Here is a 20,106-nt window from a genome sequence, read left to right as displayed (position 1 = left end):
TTTTTTCTGGTGGAATAAGACTGCTCTGGGCAAAGCCAAGCCAGCCCAGGGTGTGCAGATCACAAGGGGGTAATGAAGCTTGTGGCTGCTCAGCTGTACTTCCCTTTGGCTGGGAAATCCCTGCTTTCAGTGGTGTTCCCTTGGTTCCAGCAGATCAGGTTACCTCCATCGAAGTGGGTGGAAATGAGACCCAGATCACCCTGTACTCACTGCATCCCAACAAAGTGTACAAAGTTCGGATTGCAGCCAGCACCAGTGTGGGATATGGGGCCCCTTCCGAGTGGACCCAGCATCGGACTCCTGACAGGGACAACCAGACACACGGTAGGAGGCTGGGGAGTGCCTGGGATTTGGGACAGGGTGTTGGGAACTTGAGGCATTTTCAGAGATACTTGCTTTCCTTTGGGAATTACAACCATTGGTTTTGGTCAGACTAGAGTGCTCACCTTTACCTTGCTGATCAGCAGCCCCTGTACACTGCTTGCATGAGCAGTGGGGCTGTGCACCTCCATGTGCAGCTGTGAAAGTTCTTAAAAAAAATAGAAAGAAAACAAACAGAACTCCAGATCCCAGTGTTACGACATTTGGGAGTGAATGAACCATTCTGCCAAAGAGAGCCGAGCCCATGCCAGACTCCAGCAGTGGTTAAAGATGGTGGTATCTCAGAATACACTGAGAAACCCCCACAGTGGCTTTGTCACATCGTTGTTTCCTGTTTTACCCACTGGGAAAGTCAGTGGTAGAGTGTGACTGTCCCACTCTGCACTGTCAGGGAGTGGAGACACTCCACTCAGGACAGTCTTTTGCTCACACCCTTCCCTCACCACTGATGACTGGGAGGATTCAGTAGACCAGGGAAATGGAGACATGTGGCTCAATCTTTTTCTCTCGTCTTCTTCTTCTTCCAGTTCCATTCGCCCCAACAGAACTAAAAGTCCGAGCGAAGATGGAGTCTCTCCTGATAATGTGGCAGCCCCCAGCAAACCATGCCCAGATATCTGGCTACAAGCTCTACTACAGAGAGGTGGGCCCAGAAGAGTCCAGTGATGAGAGCCCTTTGGATGGTGCTGAAGATGAGAGCTGGGATGTAGGACCAATAAAACTAAAGAAGAAAGTGAAGCAGTACGAGCTGACTCGACTAGGTTAGCTGGCTGCATCTTCCTAGCACTTGGTGTGGAAACCCAGGGCCTGTCTCTTGCACTTTGTAGCATCCCAGGATGCTCCCAAGAGGCTCAGTTGTTTGCATGGAGGTACATAGGGCCATGACCATCTGAGGTGTTTTAAGATCATCTAAACTCCTTTCTGGAGTGGGACTCTTGATGCTTGTATTGAGCAGAATTTACAGCACAGAAATTTCTAATGCCAATTTAGCAGGGATTTTAACCAAGTTACCAGTATTCTTAGTATATGCTAATAAGTGGTTCTTAGTTAATTAGTGTTTTTATTGTGTCACTATAAAGAGTGCCGAGATTGAAATCTCCAGTCAGGACGATGATCTCTCCTTCCCTGCCTGTTTCTAAGGCGCTCCTTAATTGCATGCTGTTTGAAATCTCTCTATAATAAAATGCTGAGATGGGATAATTCACAGCATACTAATTTTAGCCCAGTGTTCTCCTCCACTTCCCACTAAAGGAAAAGGGATGGAAGAGTGAGTGTCCGTGACTGGAGAAGACCTGAGCTGCGGTGAGGTCTGCCTGCCTGGCTCACGGTGCTTGGCATTTTCCACAAGAGGTTGTGTTCCTAACATTTGATGGTATTAATTAATTGATTTGCCCATTGATACAGGATGGAGAGAAAAGATAGTCATGGCAGATGCACCCTTGAAAGAGAACTTTTCCTAGATTTCTTCCATCCCCTACTTTATGCTTCACCCTGTTACTGCCCAGTGAGTGGAGACTGTAGGGTGCATGTCTGTTGTGCTGGTTCATCTTACACTTGTAGCATATATATTATGCACAGTGTGAAGGTCAGGCTGCAGCACCTGGAAGGACTGCTTATGCCATCTCTAAGTGGGGTTCCCAACCCTGTCACAGCCATCTTGCCACTGAGAGTGTTAACAGTGATGAGTTTCTCTGAAGAATTTAGATCTATAATTAATGCACAGAGGAAACCACATGTGAACATCACGTGCTGCTCCAACCACTGGCAAGTCAGTCAGTGCAGGGGCTGGGAGTGGACTGAATTGGTTCCAAATGCTCTGGCACGATGATGTTGAGAAGGCTGCTTGTTCTTCTGTAATTGCTTCCTTGAATTTGGGCATCTGTCAAGGCCTAATGTTTTCCGTATGATTTGGCGGCTGTGCATCGGCTATCGTTGTGTCAGGAGTGCAGGCTCGGGTTCCTCCCAGCCCAGGATGTTCCCTCTGCTCCCCTTGTGCTGTTGAATGATGTGCTTCTGCACACGTACAGTAAAGGAAGGGTCAGGAATCTGGTTGTGCTGAGGAAAGGAATGGGACTGCACATGAAACCAGGAGGAGTGGTTGGGATTTAGAAGGGCTTAATTTTATGGCACAGAACTGCCCTGTGCCAGTACTTGGGGCTGCAGCTTGTAGGCAGAGCAGGCAGTGGTCTCAGGAATGGCTGGCAGCCCTCATGTGATCTGGGCTCATAGGGAATTAGCTGGGGAGATTTCCCAGATCAGGGATGTCTGCCAGGAAAGCACAGGACTGGAAACCTCTCCTAAGATCCCTCTATAAAAACAGATACCCAACACTGTCTCTTGGGATTATCTTCAAGACTCATTGAGTCCAACTGCCTGGGTACCTCAGTGTTGACCAAAAATGAAAGCAAATTCTGTCCTAATGTCTTTTAAACGCTGTCAGGCTTGGGGCATTGACCTTCTCTCTGGGAAGCCTGTTCTGGTGCTTGAAGTGGTGTCAGGAAGTCCCAGGCTGAGGCCTGGGCATACCAGGCTGAGCTCAGATGTGGTGTGTTCCATGTCGGCGCAGACAAGAGCCAGAGTGGTCACTACATGTCCCTTGGCTCCACAGCTCTGAAGTGTCACTGAAGCTAGTGCTCTGCCCCTTGCCATGGTTTGAAGTGTGGCTTGAAGTAGAAGACTTCTCCCATCTCTTGCTAATCTCTGGAGCAAATGGTGTCTCTTTAGAATGGTATCACTAATGGTACCTTGTGTCTTATCTGAGAGGTGTGTGCTGCAGTCCTGTGAGAGAGGTGGACAGCTGCTCAAGGGCACACAGGAAATCCAGCAATTTCATGAGTCCACAAAATCAGAAGGAACCTTTCCTGAATCACCAGGAGGGGTTTTCCCTAAGAAATTCTTAATGACCTCCATTGATGTTCTAGTACTTACTCTCTCTACTGAGGTGCAACTACCAGGGCCATCATTTATGTGAAAAATAAATGGCAGGGATCTGATCCTGTCTTCCACATTCCCATGAGGGAAGATTGCATTCCTCTGGAAGTAACTCTCTGGAAATCAGGGTGTTTTCCTACTCAAAGGAAACTATGGCTTCTGGCACCTGGCCAATATGAACACCTTAAAACGCTGAGTGAAGCAGCATATTTAGCATATTGGATATATTATGCAGCCATCCAGATTAGTGATTTGAAATGATCTGGACTAGATTATTCTGCTTATATTTAATGTATGATGGAATGCAGTGAAATACATCTGTTTTCATGCTGCCTACCAGCTTCTTGACAGCTTGATAGAGTTTTATGTCTGCCTGTTTTAAGAGCTTGAACAGCTGGGCTTGTGTATAAAAATTGAAGTCAATCCTCTGACTGAGAAATCCAAAGTACCCTTATTTTCAGGATGTGAGGTGCTTCGTCTTGCAGTCGAGCTCCCTTGGTGTCACGTGTAAGCAGCTGCTGTATTGATCTTGCCCAGGGATGGAGATGGAGGACTTGTCCTTTCCTTCACTCCATTTTCCAACGGGAGCTGCCCACAGCTGCATCACATCTGTGAGCTTTTCCTCATCATTTTGGATTGCACTGTCCACGGTGTGCTCGTGTCCCAGTGAAGCCCAGCCCAAGGCTCAGGCAGAAGGAGAGTGTGGTGCTGGCAAGAGATGGGCCAGGGGTTCTTTCTTCCACTGAGCCTGTGGTCCCAACCCTTTGGAGGTTGAGTGCCCTTTGGCTCTATCCCCGTTGTGTGGGCTTAAAATATTATTCTGTGGCTGGAGAGTGTGGAAGTGCAGATCAGGCTGTCTTGGAGGCAGACAAAACTCTGTTTGCTTTTGGGATTCTTTGGGGGAGAAAAATGTGGCTGAACTGTTTTTATATTCTGAGCTTGAGCGTGTGTTGTAGAGCAGAGAAAGCCTTTGGTAATTGGTACCATCAGCCTCTGGGAGTGTAATCAGAGCAGTAATAATAAAATCGGTGTCAATAAGAAAGGTTTCATTCTGCTTACATTATCTGGCAAGGAGAGCAGTGATCTGTGAGGGCAGGGAATGAAGAGGCACGTCCCAAGTTAACAAACTTCATCAATGTGCTGCAGCCAAGGCAACAAAAGGCAGTGTGGACTGCTCTGGCTGAGCTCCTGAAGGGGCTGGCTGCTGCAGGGAGTGTCTTCTTTGAGAACTTTATATCCCCCAAGTTGTTTCTATGATTAAACATCTCCATTCAAAATGAAGAAGCTGATGAAAGGCTGGAGGAAAGAGGGAACTGGATTTTGGACCAGAGCAGCACTGCTTGGACTCAGAGCACCCTGTCCTGCAACTCAGTTTGAGATTCCCCACAGTGGAAGAGCACGCAATGAGGACCCTCAGGATTTTGGTGTGGGTTTTCTATGCATTGTTGCTTTTGTAATTGCAAATTGGGAAGCTCTGCTGTGGAGGCAAAATAGACACCATACAACAAAGGCTGCCAGTGACTTAACAGGGTGTTTGAGGACTTGCTGGAAGGAAGATCCTCACAGCAGTGAATAAATCAGAAAGGACTTCAGAAACAGGAGGTACATTTTGGGAGAGGAGAGAATGTCCTTACTCCTCAGCAATAAATTGTACAGTGCAGTCACTTCCATGGTGGAGAGAGGAGTTAGCATGTGTAGGTTTCTTCAGTGGTTTGTGAGGGAGGAAGATCTAGAGATCCTGAGTAGATGTGCTGGAGGCCAGGACACTGGTCAACTTTTGAGGACTGGGACAAGTCCATTTCCTGCTGATAATTTCTGTCAAAAGTGAGGGGAGAACCAAAGAGCAGCTGTGCTGGTAACATACACCATCTGTGAGACAGTGTTTGTGTGTGGGAAGCCTGTAAATGGATGGGGGACTCCCTGCTGTAATTTAGATATTAGGTGATGCTTACTTAGGTATAAGGTAACAAAAATGTATTTATTATGTTCAAGCTACTTTATTGGATGGTGAGGAAAACTGGCGGGATCAAAGGAAACACATCTGACTAGGGAGGATTGGTGACAAAAATAACCCAAGGCAAACCCTGATTGATTTTTCCAGCTCCTGGGAAACTGTACGAGGTGAAGCTGGTGGCATTCAATAAGCATGAAGATGGGTATGCAGTGGTTTGGAAGGGCAAAACAGAAAAGGCACCTGCAACAGCAGTAGGTGAGAAATGCCCTTCAATTGTTATGTCTCTTCTGCTTGGCACGTGGCTTCAGAGGAAGGGTAGAGGGATTACAGAGGATTAACTTCAAAAAGGACAATACCAAAATAGAGAAGGTCATAACATAAAAGGGAACTTCCTTTGACAGTCATTGCAAAATGCATTGGAGGAATTGGGAAGGAGAGAAAGGAGGAAAATATCCCCCTTCTCATTAGGGTTGTTCTTCTGCTGGTGTGAGTGGCATTACTGTCATGTACACCTCCACATCTCTTTTTGTGCTGCACTGTAGATCCCCCTGTGCAGAAGGGGCCTCCACTGCCTCCAGTCCAAGTCTATGCAGAGTCCAACAGCTCAACTTCCATCTGGCTCCGCTGGAAAAAACCTGACTTCACAACAGTCAAAATTGTCAACTACACCGTGCGCTTCAGCCCCTGGGGGCTGAAAAATGCCTCTCTTGTGACATACTACACCAGGTAAGGAAGGTCATCTGCCATGTGATGTACGTGTCAGGAATGAGCACAGGGTTGGAGGAAGTTGCATGGAATTTCCAGAACTTAGCAAAATCCTGGGTGTTTCATATGCTGGGAATATCTGCTGTGGTCACAGATAATGTTCAGAACTGCTGAGGTGTGGTAGTGGGACTCGAATACCAAGGAATCATTTACTGGTCTCTGCATATTTTTTTGCTGTGGTTAGACCTTACACATTTGTTAACAACATGGCTGGGTGCAATTATGCATTCATGATTTGTGAGATGGTCCTCACAAGTTTGGTCTATAAATTGCTGGACTTTAAGCAGTTTTAATAATTTGGGGATGTATTTTACATCTGAATACTTGTGTCCATTTTTAGCCTCTAACCAGGCTGTTTTTTCACTTTTCCCTGCAAGTACATCAGAAATGGTTCTGGAGACTGGGAACTGTTCTGCTCTGTCCCTGGGAGCTGAGTGTTCTTGCATTCACATGGCTGCAGGAGATGGAGCTTTAGATAGAAAATCAAATGCTGTCAGAGTTAGGATAATCTCTTAGAGTGTTCCTAGTGAGGTGTTGGGGTGACAGGGGAGAACCCCCAGGGGTTCATGGCCTTGTGCTTTGTCTTCTCTCTTCAGCTCAGATGAAGACATTCTCATTAGTGGGCTGAAACCCTACACCAGGTATGAGTTTGCTGTGCAGTCCAACGGGGTTGGCATCGACGGGCCCTTCGGCAGTGTGGTGGAGCGCTTCACCCTGCCCGACCGTGAGTGTTTATGGGAACCAAATCCTCATTTCTCCTGGCTTTCCTTCAGTCTCTATAAGATCCTTCCTAATGTGCCCCTGAGAGATGTGATCTCAGACTCCCTTGAAGCTCTGATGACCCTCTGGGGGTGAATGCTCTGCTCCTCTTCCTGCTGCTCAGGCTGGGTCTTTATTTGTCTCTTGCCAGGCCCCTCCACTCCTCCGTCTGACCTGCGGCTGCACCCTCTCAACCCCTACGCTGTGCAGGTGCACTGGTGTCCACCTGTGGAGCCCAATGGCATCATTGTGGAGTATCTCATCCTGTACAATGCCAACAACACACAGCCAGATGACATGTGGACCTTGCTGACACGAGAAGGTGAGCCTCCTCCAGGTACTGTAATACCCCACAGTCCTCCTGCCTTTTTTCCTGTCTCTGGAGTCCTGGTTGCTCAGTCCTGCTGCCCTGATTTCTGCCTTACTTTGCACACAGACAAATATTCAAGAGCTCATCCTCGCAGTCTTCTTGAAGCATGTGCTGGACCTGGTCATAGTAGAGAGTCCAGGGACATGGCTACTGAGAATGGCTATAAAATCATACGTGTTTGGGGCTGAAATAGCCATTATTGTCCAGGAAATATCCCACAGATGCAGCCAGTAATTCCTAGAAAGATGTGTGCCAGCAGTATCACGAGCAGTCTGTATTGTTGGGTCTGTAAGTGAGAAGTTCATTATTACTGAAGAGGTGTATGAAATGCACAAAAATGTCACAAATCCTCAGCAATTCCATAGCTGCTTTGCTGTAGCTTCTGAATACTCTTAAAACAGGACATTTTAAATATTTTTTTTGTTTGCTTTTGGTCAGGAAACATCTTCAGCACTGAAGTGCATGGCCTGGAAAGTGATACAAGATACTTCTTCAAGATGGGAGCAAAGACAGTGGTGGGATCTGGTCCCTATTCCAACGTTAAGGATGTGCACACACTCCGGGAGAAGCTGTCTGGTATGAATTCCTCCTTACCCCAGGGTAGGAAGGGAATTGCATTGCTGGAGACTGAGTTGTCAGCAGTGACATTTCTGTTTGCCAAGCAATTGCCTGGTGTCGCTGTGTAGGATGCAAGATAGGATTCTCTGCATGGCAGTGCAGAGGATCACAGCAGAGCCCTCAGATGTGCAGCTCCAGAACCCATTCCACAGCCAAACTTCATCTCTTCCCCATCCTGGTTCCTCTGGAAGGGAACGTGCAACCTGCATCTTGCTGTAGCATGACATTAACAAATACACATAGATGCCAGTTTGCTTTAAGTTGCTCTAAATTGTCACTGCCAAGGAATTTTATTGTTGTATGTGTATAGAATCAGAACCATAGAACAGTTGGGTTAGAAGGGCCTTTTAAACCTGTTTGGTTTAGTTTGTACCCTCTTCCTGCTAGCAGCTGAAATTATGCGGCTGTCCTTCCCTCCCCTCCCAGATGTCCTGGATATCCACTCTGTGACAGGGATCATCGTGGGAGTGTGCCTGGGGTTGCTCTGCATTCTCTTCTGCATGTGCGCCAGCTTCCGTAACAGCAAGCACAGGTGGGTGGCACGTCAGGTGAAGGAGGCTGCTGTGGAAGGAGACAAAAACACTGTGAGCTGCATCCCCTGTTCAGTTGGTGTAGGGGACAGTTAATGCACAGCTTGGATCTGTGGATGGGTAAGGAGTGTATTTAGTATAATCTTTTCACTGATTTTTTTTTCCAGTAGTTTCTGTTCAATTTGTATTCTAGTAGAGGGCTTTTTTCAGAGAAAAAAAAAGCCCCAAGAAGGTGGAAGAACCAGTTTATTACCTGTGTGTATTAGTGTGTTACTAATTAGTATTAGTAGTTACTTCTGAGGTTAGACAGGATGGATAAGCATCTCTAAGGATGATTGGAAATGGTTTGTTAACTTTCATCTGGGAAAATAATGAAAGACTTCCCAGTGAGTGACAGGCTGGTTTAAGGAGGGCTGGATACAGCCCAAAGCCCTCTGTTATCCCAGAGGTCTGAATCCAGCCACAAGCATTTGGGAAGACCATGAGCAGAAAACAGTTCAGTTGTTCAGAAGAGCTTTGAGCTCACAGCAGATCTCAGGGCTAGGAGCAAACAGCTCCTGATGTCTCATCCTAATGTGGCCACTAAACTTCCCTGTCCTGTATCATCTCTAACCTGAAAAGCAGAGGTGACAGGAATGACACAGCTTCCCATGGACCAGGGGGTGTGAACATCTGCTTGTGCTGGGACTTAGTGGTATTTCCTGCCCTTGGGGTTTGCTGGCAGAAGGACAGCTTTACATCCCACATTGGGATTTGTCTGAGCTTTGGCATTAACCAAGGTGGTGCAGAGATACATCTGCAGTGAAAGCTGTTACAGTGGGATGTGATGATAAAGAATATGCCCAGGAGTGGCAGGACAGGGCTTGGGCCTAATCACTTGCACAAAGACCAGCTGAGATGTCAGCTCTTGCTTGTTTTCCCTCAGGGAGGCCCTGCCAGGTCTGGATTCCCAGGCTGCTGGCAACCACACATACTACCACCGGGGCAGGCAAGGGGTGGCCTCTCCCAGTGCCACCTTGGACTCACATGAGCTGGAGTCCCTCATGTCCCCGCTCCCGGAGGATGCACCCGTGCCCCTGGGGGACATCACAGAGCTGGCAGAAGTGCGCAGCCTCATCCACACGAGCCTCCCTGAGGACATCTTCCACGGGAAAAGGAAGGTAAGGACCCATGCTTGTGGTGACTGGCTCCTGCCTTTGGCAAGAGCCTTTGTTTGGTGTGTGGCTGCAGGGAAGCCAGGGTGGGATCCTGTCCTGGCTCTGCAGTGCTGGAAGTCTTGGCTGCAGGCCGGTGTTGGGCAGTCACGCATTTCCCCTCTCTGTAAAACTTGACTGGCTCAGCCTTGGCTTTTGGATCTAATTTGAGATCCCTGTGCATCTACCACCCGTTTTCATCTCCTGGGACAGTGACCCCTCAATCGGAGAAGCTGCTGCCAAATTTGGTGCTGCAGAAAGCTGTGGTATTCGTGCTGCTCTGGCATATGGATGGTGGGAGGAAGCGTGATGTCTAGAGCAGACACGTGGCCTTCCAGGATTCTCTTTTGCTTGGACTAAAAGGAGCTGTCTCCATAAATAGTGTTTTCACTGGAATACTCTTGACAATAAACAAGAGGTGAAGTTGTGGGGTTTTTGTGAACCTTATTTTTTGAAGTAGTCTTTTCCTGCCCTGCTTGGTTTGTGTGACATTGTCTTTCATTCCTCCCTGCCCATTTCCTCTTTCAAGCTTGCCTGAAACATTTCATTCCATTAGGGAACCTTTAATTGGCCTAATTTAGTTAATCTGTTTATGTCTCTCTTTGTAGCCCTGGGAGAGCATGTAAAGTAATTAGGAGGTTCAGTAAAACAAATGCATTGTGAGCATGTGGGATTTCACGTTTGCATCAATGATGCACTCGTGTGTCACTGGAGGGAAGGTGAGTTCAGGTACCTGGCTGACCATGAGCCCTGTCTGTGCTGCTGGAGGCAGTGCAGGTGGGATTTTTGGAAACACAAAGTTTTCTGCTAGCTTTACCAGCCCCATGAGCTGAAGCCATGCCCATGGCCATTGCTGCGTGCTGTGGCAGATCAGTGCTCAGCTGAAGGAGAGGCTGTTTGTTTGCAGCCAAGCTACATCTGTGGATTTTGGTGGAATGTGGCTGCCTGTCTGGACCCAAGCCGAAGAGTGTGAGGAATTTCCTACAGCTCTTTCAGTTAAATAAGGAACAAATGCTTTCAGTGATAGGGACTTACCCCTGAGAACAGGTCAGAGTGGGGGGGAGTTCCCTTCTTTGTAAGGCCTTTCTGGGGGCAGCATATCCCGATCTCTCTTCCAGAGCAGCAATCCTGCCTGCAAGGGCTTACACTAAGATTTGAATATGTGCAGAGCAGGGTGGGAGAGGGCAGTGCCAAGGCGTGGCCATGTAGGGCTCGGCCTGAGAACTTGGGGCCGTCAGAGTGGGCAGTGCCCAGCAGCAGAGTTACAGTCACAGACCAGAGCTTTGGGGGAGATGGACAGTTCTGGCTGTAGGGTTTCCATAATTGAATGGGGAATGACCACTGAGAGATAAATTCACTGAGGATTTTTGTTGCTGTTATTGATGGATGTGGCTAAGGAAGCAAGGGTCACTGGGAAGTAGCCACCCGGAGAACAGTGTTGTCACCCGTGCCGACCAGAAGGGTGACCTGGCAGGTGAAAGAGATCGAGTGGTGGCCGGGAGCAACAGGCTGTTGTTGCTGGGAGTGGGCACTGGAGGGAGATGTGCTCCCACGCAGGAGACCCTGCTCCCTGCACTGTCCCTGAACTGCTGGAAGTGCCACCTGAGCTTCCGTTCTGTACTCTGACATGTTTAATCAAGTGTGGAAAGAGTATGGCCAAGAAATACCTTTATGCTGCAGTGGCCAAGAGGCCTCATGTCTGGATGGTGATGTGATGTTACCAGCCAGGCAGTCAGGGGGTTGGGCAGGTCTCTGGTACATGGCTGGAGTGGTGCACACATGCCTGGTGCCCACCAAGTCAGGAGCAGCCATAAGTGTGTGCATCTTTCTGACTGTACACAAAATGCCACTAGTCGAGGCTGAGGAGTGATGTGGGTGTCCTGTGTGCTGCAAAGAGCTTCCCCCAGCATCCGTTGAAGCTGGGAACCCCCAGGGACTCTGCCTGGAACACAGTGTTGTGGGAGCTTTGCACCCTGCAGTGACCAGCTGCCTTTGTTGCCTTCTCTTTTCTTCTCTCATGCTCTGTGAAGTTGGAGCTGTGAAAATCCATGGCAAGGAATGCAAGAGAGCCACAAGAAAGAAAAAAATCATTGTGGAAGGAAATTCCTGTCCAGCCTGGCAAGGGGAAGCTCCCCAGGGTGTTCTAAGTTGGATACTATGACTTGCAGTCCTATTCACTGAAGAGAGGGAGTGAAAAACGCCTCAAGGATCCCTTTTGTTTAGCAGCATATCATGTCACTACAGAGCTGGGGATGTTGGCTGGGGCAGACCCTTGGGCTGAGGCTGCTGGCACTGCAGGGCAGGTTTGTGTAGCTTTGACCTCCAGTTGCCTGCTTGTGCCTCTGTCCTCAGGTTACGCTCCTGAAACTTGGTTTGTGTTGGCTGGTTGGCACTTGCATTGGCTGCTCTGTGCCTGCAGGCTGTTCCCATGCCAACTCATTACTTACCATTCCATGGATTGTTCTTTATTGTTTTTATTCTTGTGGCAGCCTGAGGTTCCGGTGGAGATTGGATGCTCCATGTTAGATAGACACAAAAAAGGGACTGTCCCCATGCCATATGGAGTCAGAAGTGAGTGAATGTCATTTTACAGGTGTGGGGACTGGAGAACTGACTGAGGGCAGGAAGTCTTTAAAAACTCTCAGATTGGAACTGATTCCTGCAAAGAATTTTGGGCAAGGGTTGTGAGATGTCCTCTTGGTCATTTTCAGGTCAAGATCATCACTTCCTTCAAATTTAGGGCTGTGATTCTTCCTGAGCTGTTACAGATAATGGAGGTAAATGATGGTGCAAGTGGAAGGTGGGACAGTCCCAGAGGAACTTCCTGGACCCCCTGTCCCTGCCTGTAGGACAGCAAGGTGCTACTGCAGCCAAGGTGTCAGCATGGGACCCCTCTGGATGCTCCTAGCTCCAGCAGGCAGGAGTACATTGGCCATTCAGTGGTACATTTTCCTTCCTTCATTTGTTTCCAGTGGTCACACCCAAGGATTTCTAAATCCACTGACAAGTGATTTTCCTCTCTTACTCTCTTCCCCTTGCAAGCACCCCCTGGACTGATGCCCTCAGTAGCCCTGTTATAAATGGCACAGTTGTACATGGGCTGTGGTGATGCAGCTCTGTCTCCTCTGACAGATGGACTGAGGATGATAAAATGGCTCTGCTCCAGACATCTCTGTCACTGCTGCTTGTGGGCCAAGCAATTTAAAGGGTGGGGGAGAATGTTAAAAAGCATCTGCTTTCCATGGAAGACTTAAGCTTTTCATTGAATGAAGCCAAACCCAAGCATTTTGGTTTGGAAATGTTTTCTGTTCTTGTTCTTGTGAGCTGGAGCCTTCCTTGCTTGCTGCCCTTCTTCCCTGTGGGCCTCCTTCCCACAAGACTGCATTTCCCACAAAGCATCTCTGTGACTTGGAGAGCAGAAGCTGTAACACATCTGGGAACTTGGATCTACCCAGGTTGTTTGTCATTTTCGTGTTGAAATTTTTCTGCATGGAAAAGAAGTCCCAATGTTTTCTGAGAAGATTCAGACGAGAGCTGTGCTCCTGGTGACAGCGAGCAGAGACTCCTTTATCTGTGGGGAGAGGTCTGTGTTGTGTTGCATCCCAGCTGCAGGCAGGGATGTTGCTGTGTTTGTGTGACAGAGCGTGTTGCGTGACAGAGCTTTCCCATTCCCACCCACTGCTGTTCACCAATGAATCCTTTCTCTCTACTGCACTACTCTCAAAAGCTGGGCACATCTAAAACATCCCCAGCCTCATTTTGTACAAGACTTCAAGCTACTTTAAATAACCATCCTTAAAAACAGGGAAGGTTTCAAGTTGAACTTCTGCTATGTGTTCATTCTCAGCTCATATATTTGTATGAAATCATGACTTGTCACTGAGAAGGTAACATGATCTAGGCACATTTTTACCAGTTGGAGTTTCTATAAAAAGGCTAAAATGAAAAGGCTTGTTTGCTTTGATAAGGATTTAGCTGTAATGGAAATGTCTTTTATTGGAAGATGTTTTTATTAGTTTTCATTCTTGTGTTTGCAGTGAACTGACAAAGAGATTTTTCCCTCTTTATATTAGTATTAGACTGACACTCCTTGCTCCTTGCCTTCATTAGTGTGTTGTAAAAACCAAAAGAATATTTCCTTCCTTCAGCCACCCACTAGCTCCCCTTGAGTAAAAAGGAACAGTATCATTTGTTACACAAAAAAATGCTGCTGAAAGAAGCAGTGAAACTTTCAGGCATGCAAGATTTCTTCAGGTCTGTGATGAAAACAGCCCTAGAGTTAATTGCTATTGCCCAGCCTTGGAGACTAAACCCCAAGAGGGATTTGTCTTTTGCTTTTTTTTTCCCCCGTCTCAAACATAATGTGCTCGAACAACATGTGGGACACAGGCCATGTTGTGTGGCTGATGGTTTTTTCTGTTTGTTGAAAGTTGCAAACTGGTACAAAACAAGTTTGTTCTTCGTTGCAGCCAATTTCAGCCAGAGCTGAACAGGCTGTTCCCAGAGTCATCAAAACCTATGTAAACATGGCAGATTGACATTTCCGCTAACAGATGGTCCATGGGGGATTGCAGTAGAGCTGCCTGTTTCTTTCCACTTTTTTTGGTATTCACAAGATGCCTGCAAGAAGGTTTTTGAGTTTGCTCTGTGTGTGTGTCTGCGTATGATGCTCAGATCTTTCTGATGGCAAATATGCATGCAGGCATCTCTAACAGGACACACATTTGGTGCATGTGTGCAGATTTGTGTAGGTTCAGTGCTGAAATTTCCAGGCACTATTTGCTCAGTAACGTATGTTCCTTGGAAGAGGCACAGAAGCCATCAGTCAGGGATGTAGCTGCAAAAAGCCTTTCAGATGGCAGCAAAAGCAAATTGAACATGTTCCTTGAGCACTTGCATGTGGAGATATTCCTTATTGTGAGCGCTCTGTGATCGCTTGGTTGATTTCTCGCTATTAAGTGTAGTTTAATGATTGTCCACTTAGAAACAGAACAATTAGGTAAGGCTTTTGGCTCAGAATATATTGTTGAGGATTGCAGAGAGAGAAATGGAAAAGACACTGCCTCAAGCATCCACATCTAAATTAGCGAATGTTTGATAGCCACAGTGCTGAGCTTTTAGACATCACTGTTCTTCAGGATGCTGGCATATCATATCATATCATATCATATCATATCATATCATATCATATCATCTTTTTTTTTTTTGCTAAAAATTTGCTCCTGAGGCAGCAGCAAAGCTCTTCTGACTCGGGGGTGATGCTGGGATGTAACATGGCTCTGCCTCCCACAAGGTGTTGAGCCATTTGGGTGCCTGAGTGAGAGCGGACTTGAGAGCAGGCTTGAGAGCAGCTCCAGCCACCCTTCAGCACGTACACGAATGCTTCAGTGTCCTTCTGCCAGCCCTGGCAGCACGAGGTAGCATTTGCTTCTTGCTAAATAGCTGACTTAGGAATGCCTGGCTCACATACAACATCTGGTCGTGTATTTCTACCTAATTTTCAGCCAGATGGACCGAGGCACAGGGAGGTCAAATGACTCACCCAAGGTCGGGCTGATGTCAGAAATCTCCTCGCTGTCTCAGCTGGGCTCACGCTACGTTAGGGGTTGATGGAATAGATTTGGCCTAAGGAGCAGCCACATATGCAGAGCAGGAACCTGGGCTCTATTGCTGGCAGTGAGCAATAGAGGGTCAGTGGGTTTGAATAGATGTGCAGGGTATCTTCACCCTACACACCCATCATGCTCACACCACCAGTATTCTGTGTGCATGTGTGTACTCTCTGTCGTCAGGTCAGGATTTTCTCCTCTTCTTCTCTGTATCAGCCTCTCTTGTACCCACACAAACTGTAGCACCTGTAGAACAAGGCCAGAGATAATGGGCCAGAGATAGTGGTCCTTAAATCTGAGCTGTGTGTGTACATGTACAAGTATGTGAGTACTAACAGTGCTCAGCTCAGGTACAAGCAGTACAGCCCAATAAAATCAAAACCTGGAAAGAAAATACTTTTCTGCCTGTGAACTAATAGTCTGAGCTGTTAAATAACTTCAGCTCTTAAAGACACACATTTCCCATACACAGAGGTGTGCATTCACCAGTTTATTGCAAGGGGAAGCTGAAAGAACCCAGAACAAATTGCGTTCAGCCCATATAATTTAATTAGATCTACAAACAAGGTAACACTGGTTGCCCAGGGGATTTAAAGCTGAGCAAAGAATTGCTTGGTGGTCTGTCGTAAAAAAAAAAAAATAAAATAATTAAGGCCCCCAATTTTGTGCCTTTGTGTTGATGAGAAATGGCAGAATGTTTTCCCAAGTCCTGGCTTGGAGCAGGAACTCCTGTCTGTGCTGCAGAGCGAGTGGTTTAACAGAATGTCCAGCTCTTACTGGGGCACACAGGGCACTGCCCATTGGTGAGGCTCCTCTGTGCTGTGGAGCATCACTTGTGCCAAAGCAAAGACTGTGGTCACTCAGCTCCAGATTTCCCTGTCCCTTCCCAGCTCTGTGCTATTTTTCAGTAGGCTTGTTCTGCTCTGGGCTGTTGCAGCTTTGCAGGGAGTTGATTCCAGTGGACCTCTGAATGATGTCTGTGCTGTGATTTACCCACTGGCCCCACAATTTGAGAATCAGTGGAAAGCCCCTTATGCAACCAGTTGTGAACCGACTTTTATCCCTGTGCTCTGTATCAGCCCACCTTAACAGCAATAAAACCAGTTCTAAGGCAGGGACTGTGAGTCCATTGCAGAGCATTTTTATTTTGATGCTATCAGAAGAGTCCTCCACGTTTATGGTATTTTTCCCAACTTGCACTTTCCTTTTTCAAGCTGCTTCCCATTTCAGGTGTATGAGGATAAGAATCCATGTCTGTGATAACTGCATCTTTTTTCCTGTCACTTTTCTCCTGCAGTCTTCATGGAATAAATCAGCCAACCAGGCCTGGACAAACAGCATCACCAGATATGGGGACACCATCACCAAAGAGCCTCTCTCTGCTGTCAATGGGTCACTGAAGCTCCCCTCCAGCGCGGGGCAGAAGCTTCTCCTACAAGCCCTGGTTTATGATGCTGTGATGGTGGGTGTCTTTGGTGCTTTGTTGACTTCTGTATTCTCACATGGGTTTTTCATTTATGTTCTCCATCTCCCTTTCTCCTTTTTGCAGCCCCTTTTTGTGGGTCTTTTTGTTCCTCTGGTGATGGCCAGGTGGGGTCAGAAGCTCTGTTGTTAGCAGGGTTGTGGCAGTTCTGGTTCCTAAGGACCTGGTACCAGGCACCAGGAATCTGCTTGGAGTCTTTGCTGTGACTGTGCAGCAATCAGCCTGAGTGAGTTAGAAGCTGCAGTGCTCAGCACAGTCATTATGATCTACAGCATGCTTGCCTGACAGAGGGATTGCATTTTTGGCTGTAAAAGGAGTCAGAGATCAAGGGCTGATTTAAACTCCCTTCTCCAGATAGGGCAGAGCAATTTTCACTGCACTTGTGTTCTGGGAGGAAATCCTATTTCTGATACTGCATTACTGGAATAAATATGCACTCCTATGGTTGGGAGAGTATACATCTGTGTCACTGTCTTAGCAAAGCTAGCTGACACCTGCTCAGGTTGACTCGGTACCAGAAGATTTCTTTGGTAATTCTTTGAAAAAGTTCATTCACCCCCACCCCCCATCAAATACTTCTAAATAACCTACCTATGTTTCCTTCCTAGACAGTGGTGTGAAAATCAATTATACACAGGATGTAATTAACGTCGTGGATAGAATTAAGACACTGTTTTACAGCCCAATTACAGGGCAGCATTTACAGCACAGCTTACCCATCAGAGTTTGTCAACAAAAGAGAAAGGTGTTAAAATATGGAAATGATGCTCAAAGTTGGCTTCAACAGAAAGCACAAATTACACGTGGGATATCACTTCCATACTTGGAATTGTCTTCTTGCTGCTACATCATACTCAGCCCAGAATCTGAGCACTGATTGCCTAGAGAGCTCTTTGTGAGCTTCTACAATAATTTGTCTGGTAAATTATTGAGTGATAATCTCACAAATTGACCTGTGTGTCAGCCAGATTTGTGGAGATCTGTAGCCTGAACTCCACTTAAGCACTGCAGAGCAGAACTTACTGTTTTCTTTCTGAACTAAACTGCTTGAATTTACACAGACTTTTGCAGGCTGTGACCAGGGCTTTAACAAACACACACTTTGTGATATGTAGCCAAAATGAAATGAAGAAAGTGAAGGGAGCCCCTTTATCCATCTCAGAAGCCAGTTTCCTACTGTGCTGCCCACTCAGCCTGTAAAAAGCTGGCCCTTAATATGGAAACAGACTGGTGGGATTTGAAAATTGTGGTCTTTGACAGAGGCTTGGAGGAATGGTTGCTTCAACCTGCCAAGAAACTGTGAGCAAGTCACTTCGCTCCCTTGGGACTTGCTTTCTCAAACATAAAATAGAAATAATGATCCTGAGATGATTTGAGTTGCTTCTTAAGACCTAAGCCCTGAGAAACATATCAAGTTAATGCTTACTAGAGGCATATGGACATCCCATTGCACTCAGTGGGATTAAAAATAAATATATTTTAGTGCTTCACAGTCTCAATTATTTGAATTTCACTTAATTTACCTTTTTTTTTTAATTTCTCCCCTTTTTAATAACAGAATGAAGCAAAGAAAAGCCACCTGCCAGCCAGCCTCCACCAAGTAGAAGCAGAGGTCATCGTCCATTCTGATTTTTCAGCCTCTGACAGAGACTATGACTCCCAGCTGCACACCCTGGAGAGTGAAGAGACAGAAATGGAGGACCAGGTGCCTGAAGAGCTCCCTTTGGCAGAGCTGGCTCTTCCCATCTCTCCCAGTTCCCAGCAGGACACTGGCCATGTGCTGGTGGACTGCACGGACAATTTGGAGGCTCAGGCCCAGGTTGAGATGCTCTGTACCGACACAAAGACTGACAAACCAGAGGCTGTTCGCATCCGTGGGCTCACCAATGGTTTCCACAGGCATGGAGAAAGTGTGGATTCGGTGGAGAGTGGAGATTCAGACTCCATCCAGGAAGACAGGGGTGATGTGCAGTCAGTCAAGTGCCAGTTGCTTTCCATGGCACCTGAGGAGGCCCTGCTCTGTAGTAACTCTAGTTTAACCAGTCCATCCTCAGCATCTGAGAACATGGCACATGTTCGCAACCACAAGGAATGAACTGGTGTGATTCTGATCACAGCAGAGCTGAAGCACGAGGAGAACCTGTCCCTGTGAGGTGCTGCCTGCCCTTGGCTGGCTGAACCCAGCAGAAGCTGGGCAGGTGCAGCATCTCACCAGAGCAGGGCTTGGACCTGTCAGCTCTCCAGAGGCCTTCGGGAAGCCAGGTGGGTTGGTAAGGGTCCCTCTTCCTCCCGCTGAAGCCGATGAGGAACTGGGTGTTGGTGGGAACAGGACTGTGCTGTCTGCCAAAGTCTGACACAGAACCATGATGGGGCAGAGCTTTCTGCACTGAGCTGGGGCTGGCACTTCACCACAGCCCTCGAGGCGACTGGCAAGACGTCCTTTCATGCTGGGAAGTGGCAGAGTGCACCAAGGGATCCTTCTCAACTGCCTCTTCCCCGGGGAGTGCCCGGGCACTACTGACTGCCTGGCAGCGTTGGGATGAATTCTGGCGCAGCAGTCCCAGGAGGGGGTGGAAGCCCTGGAAACAAAGGCAGTGAGCTGTAAGCACCAGCCTTTTCTGCCCTCCCGTGGTTAGAAGGATTACCAGGCTCTCTGTGTGCGCTACTGCAGTAACTACTACTAGCAGGCTGATGTAGTGGCCTTTTATTACACACTCTACGAGTGCCTCTAACAACTTGTACTATATAGAACCTTCTGCAGTGTCTGGGTCTTTTCACCAGCCTAGGCTTTGTTTTATGTAGGTTCTTGTACCTAATATTTTAGGTACACATCTGTCCTTTTAATGTACAACATGTATTTTTATTTCCTTGGAACATCTTTATATTATTTAATTTTATAAAGTGGAGTAGTGTGTGGTATAGAGTAGCATCTTTACTACTTCTCTCTCTCTTTATTTTTTCCTCCCTAACAACACAACTACCTCACGTCTGTTGGAGAAAAAAAAAAGCAGTAGATCTACTCATTTGTTATAGTCCATTATAGGTTTTAACTTATTCTTATACTGCCTTTTTCTAAAGAATATGTTTGCACTGGTTGTTGACTTCTCTTTAACACGTAGTGCTGCAGATCTGATGTCTCTCTTGCTTTGTTTCTTGACGCCTTCCCAACAGCCAGAGTTGGGTTGTGTCTCTCTGTAGGACTGTGTTTTGCAGCAGCTGCCAATGGAGACTGCTTTAGCTGGCAGGATGTTGATCCATATTTCCTCAACAAGCTTATACTAACAAATAGAAAGAAGAACTAGCAATTGCAAAAGTAACCTATGATACTGGGGGCATATATTTCTTTTCTCTTTTTTTGAGTGCCCGTGTGGAAACATCTCAGATGGTTTTGATTTACAGAGAGCAGCACTCAGCCTTCTGTAAGCAGTGGACTTGCTGAAAGCCTTGGATGAACAAGTGACATTTTCCAGTCTCTTCTGATAGTCCTGGCCAAAGTACTTTTGGGTGGATTTT

The 20,106-nt window shown here is 47.1% G+C and overlaps 1 protein-coding gene across 1 annotated transcript in view; it reads left to right on the top strand.

The window, feature by feature from the left end:
* The window catches only part of IGDCC4 (immunoglobulin superfamily DCC subclass member 4), an 84,341-nt gene extending 65,653 nt beyond the window's left edge, over window positions 1-18,688 (top strand). The window contains exons 10-20 of the mRNA XM_062501523.1: window positions 154-324; window positions 909-1,142; window positions 5,414-5,521; window positions 5,809-5,992; window positions 6,628-6,755; window positions 6,942-7,112; window positions 7,599-7,736; window positions 8,205-8,310; window positions 9,234-9,468; window positions 16,408-16,572; window positions 18,152-18,688. Coding sequence (XP_062357507.1) covers window positions 154-324; window positions 909-1,142; window positions 5,414-5,521; window positions 5,809-5,992; window positions 6,628-6,755; window positions 6,942-7,112; window positions 7,599-7,736; window positions 8,205-8,310; window positions 9,234-9,468; window positions 16,408-16,572; window positions 18,152-18,688 — 2,177 coding nt within the window. The remainder of the gene's footprint in view (window positions 1-153; window positions 325-908; window positions 1,143-5,413; window positions 5,522-5,808; window positions 5,993-6,627; window positions 6,756-6,941; window positions 7,113-7,598; window positions 7,737-8,204; window positions 8,311-9,233; window positions 9,469-16,407; window positions 16,573-18,151) is intronic.
* The last annotated feature ends 1,418 nt before the right edge of the window (window positions 18,689-20,106 follow it).

This window comes from Cinclus cinclus, chromosome 13 (genome assembly GCF_963662255.1).
Source record: "Cinclus cinclus chromosome 13, bCinCin1.1, whole genome shotgun sequence".
In the NCBI taxonomy this organism is placed as follows: Eukaryota; Metazoa; Chordata; class Aves; order Passeriformes; family Cinclidae; genus Cinclus; species Cinclus cinclus.
This window is presented reverse-complemented; position numbering and strand designations above follow the sequence as displayed.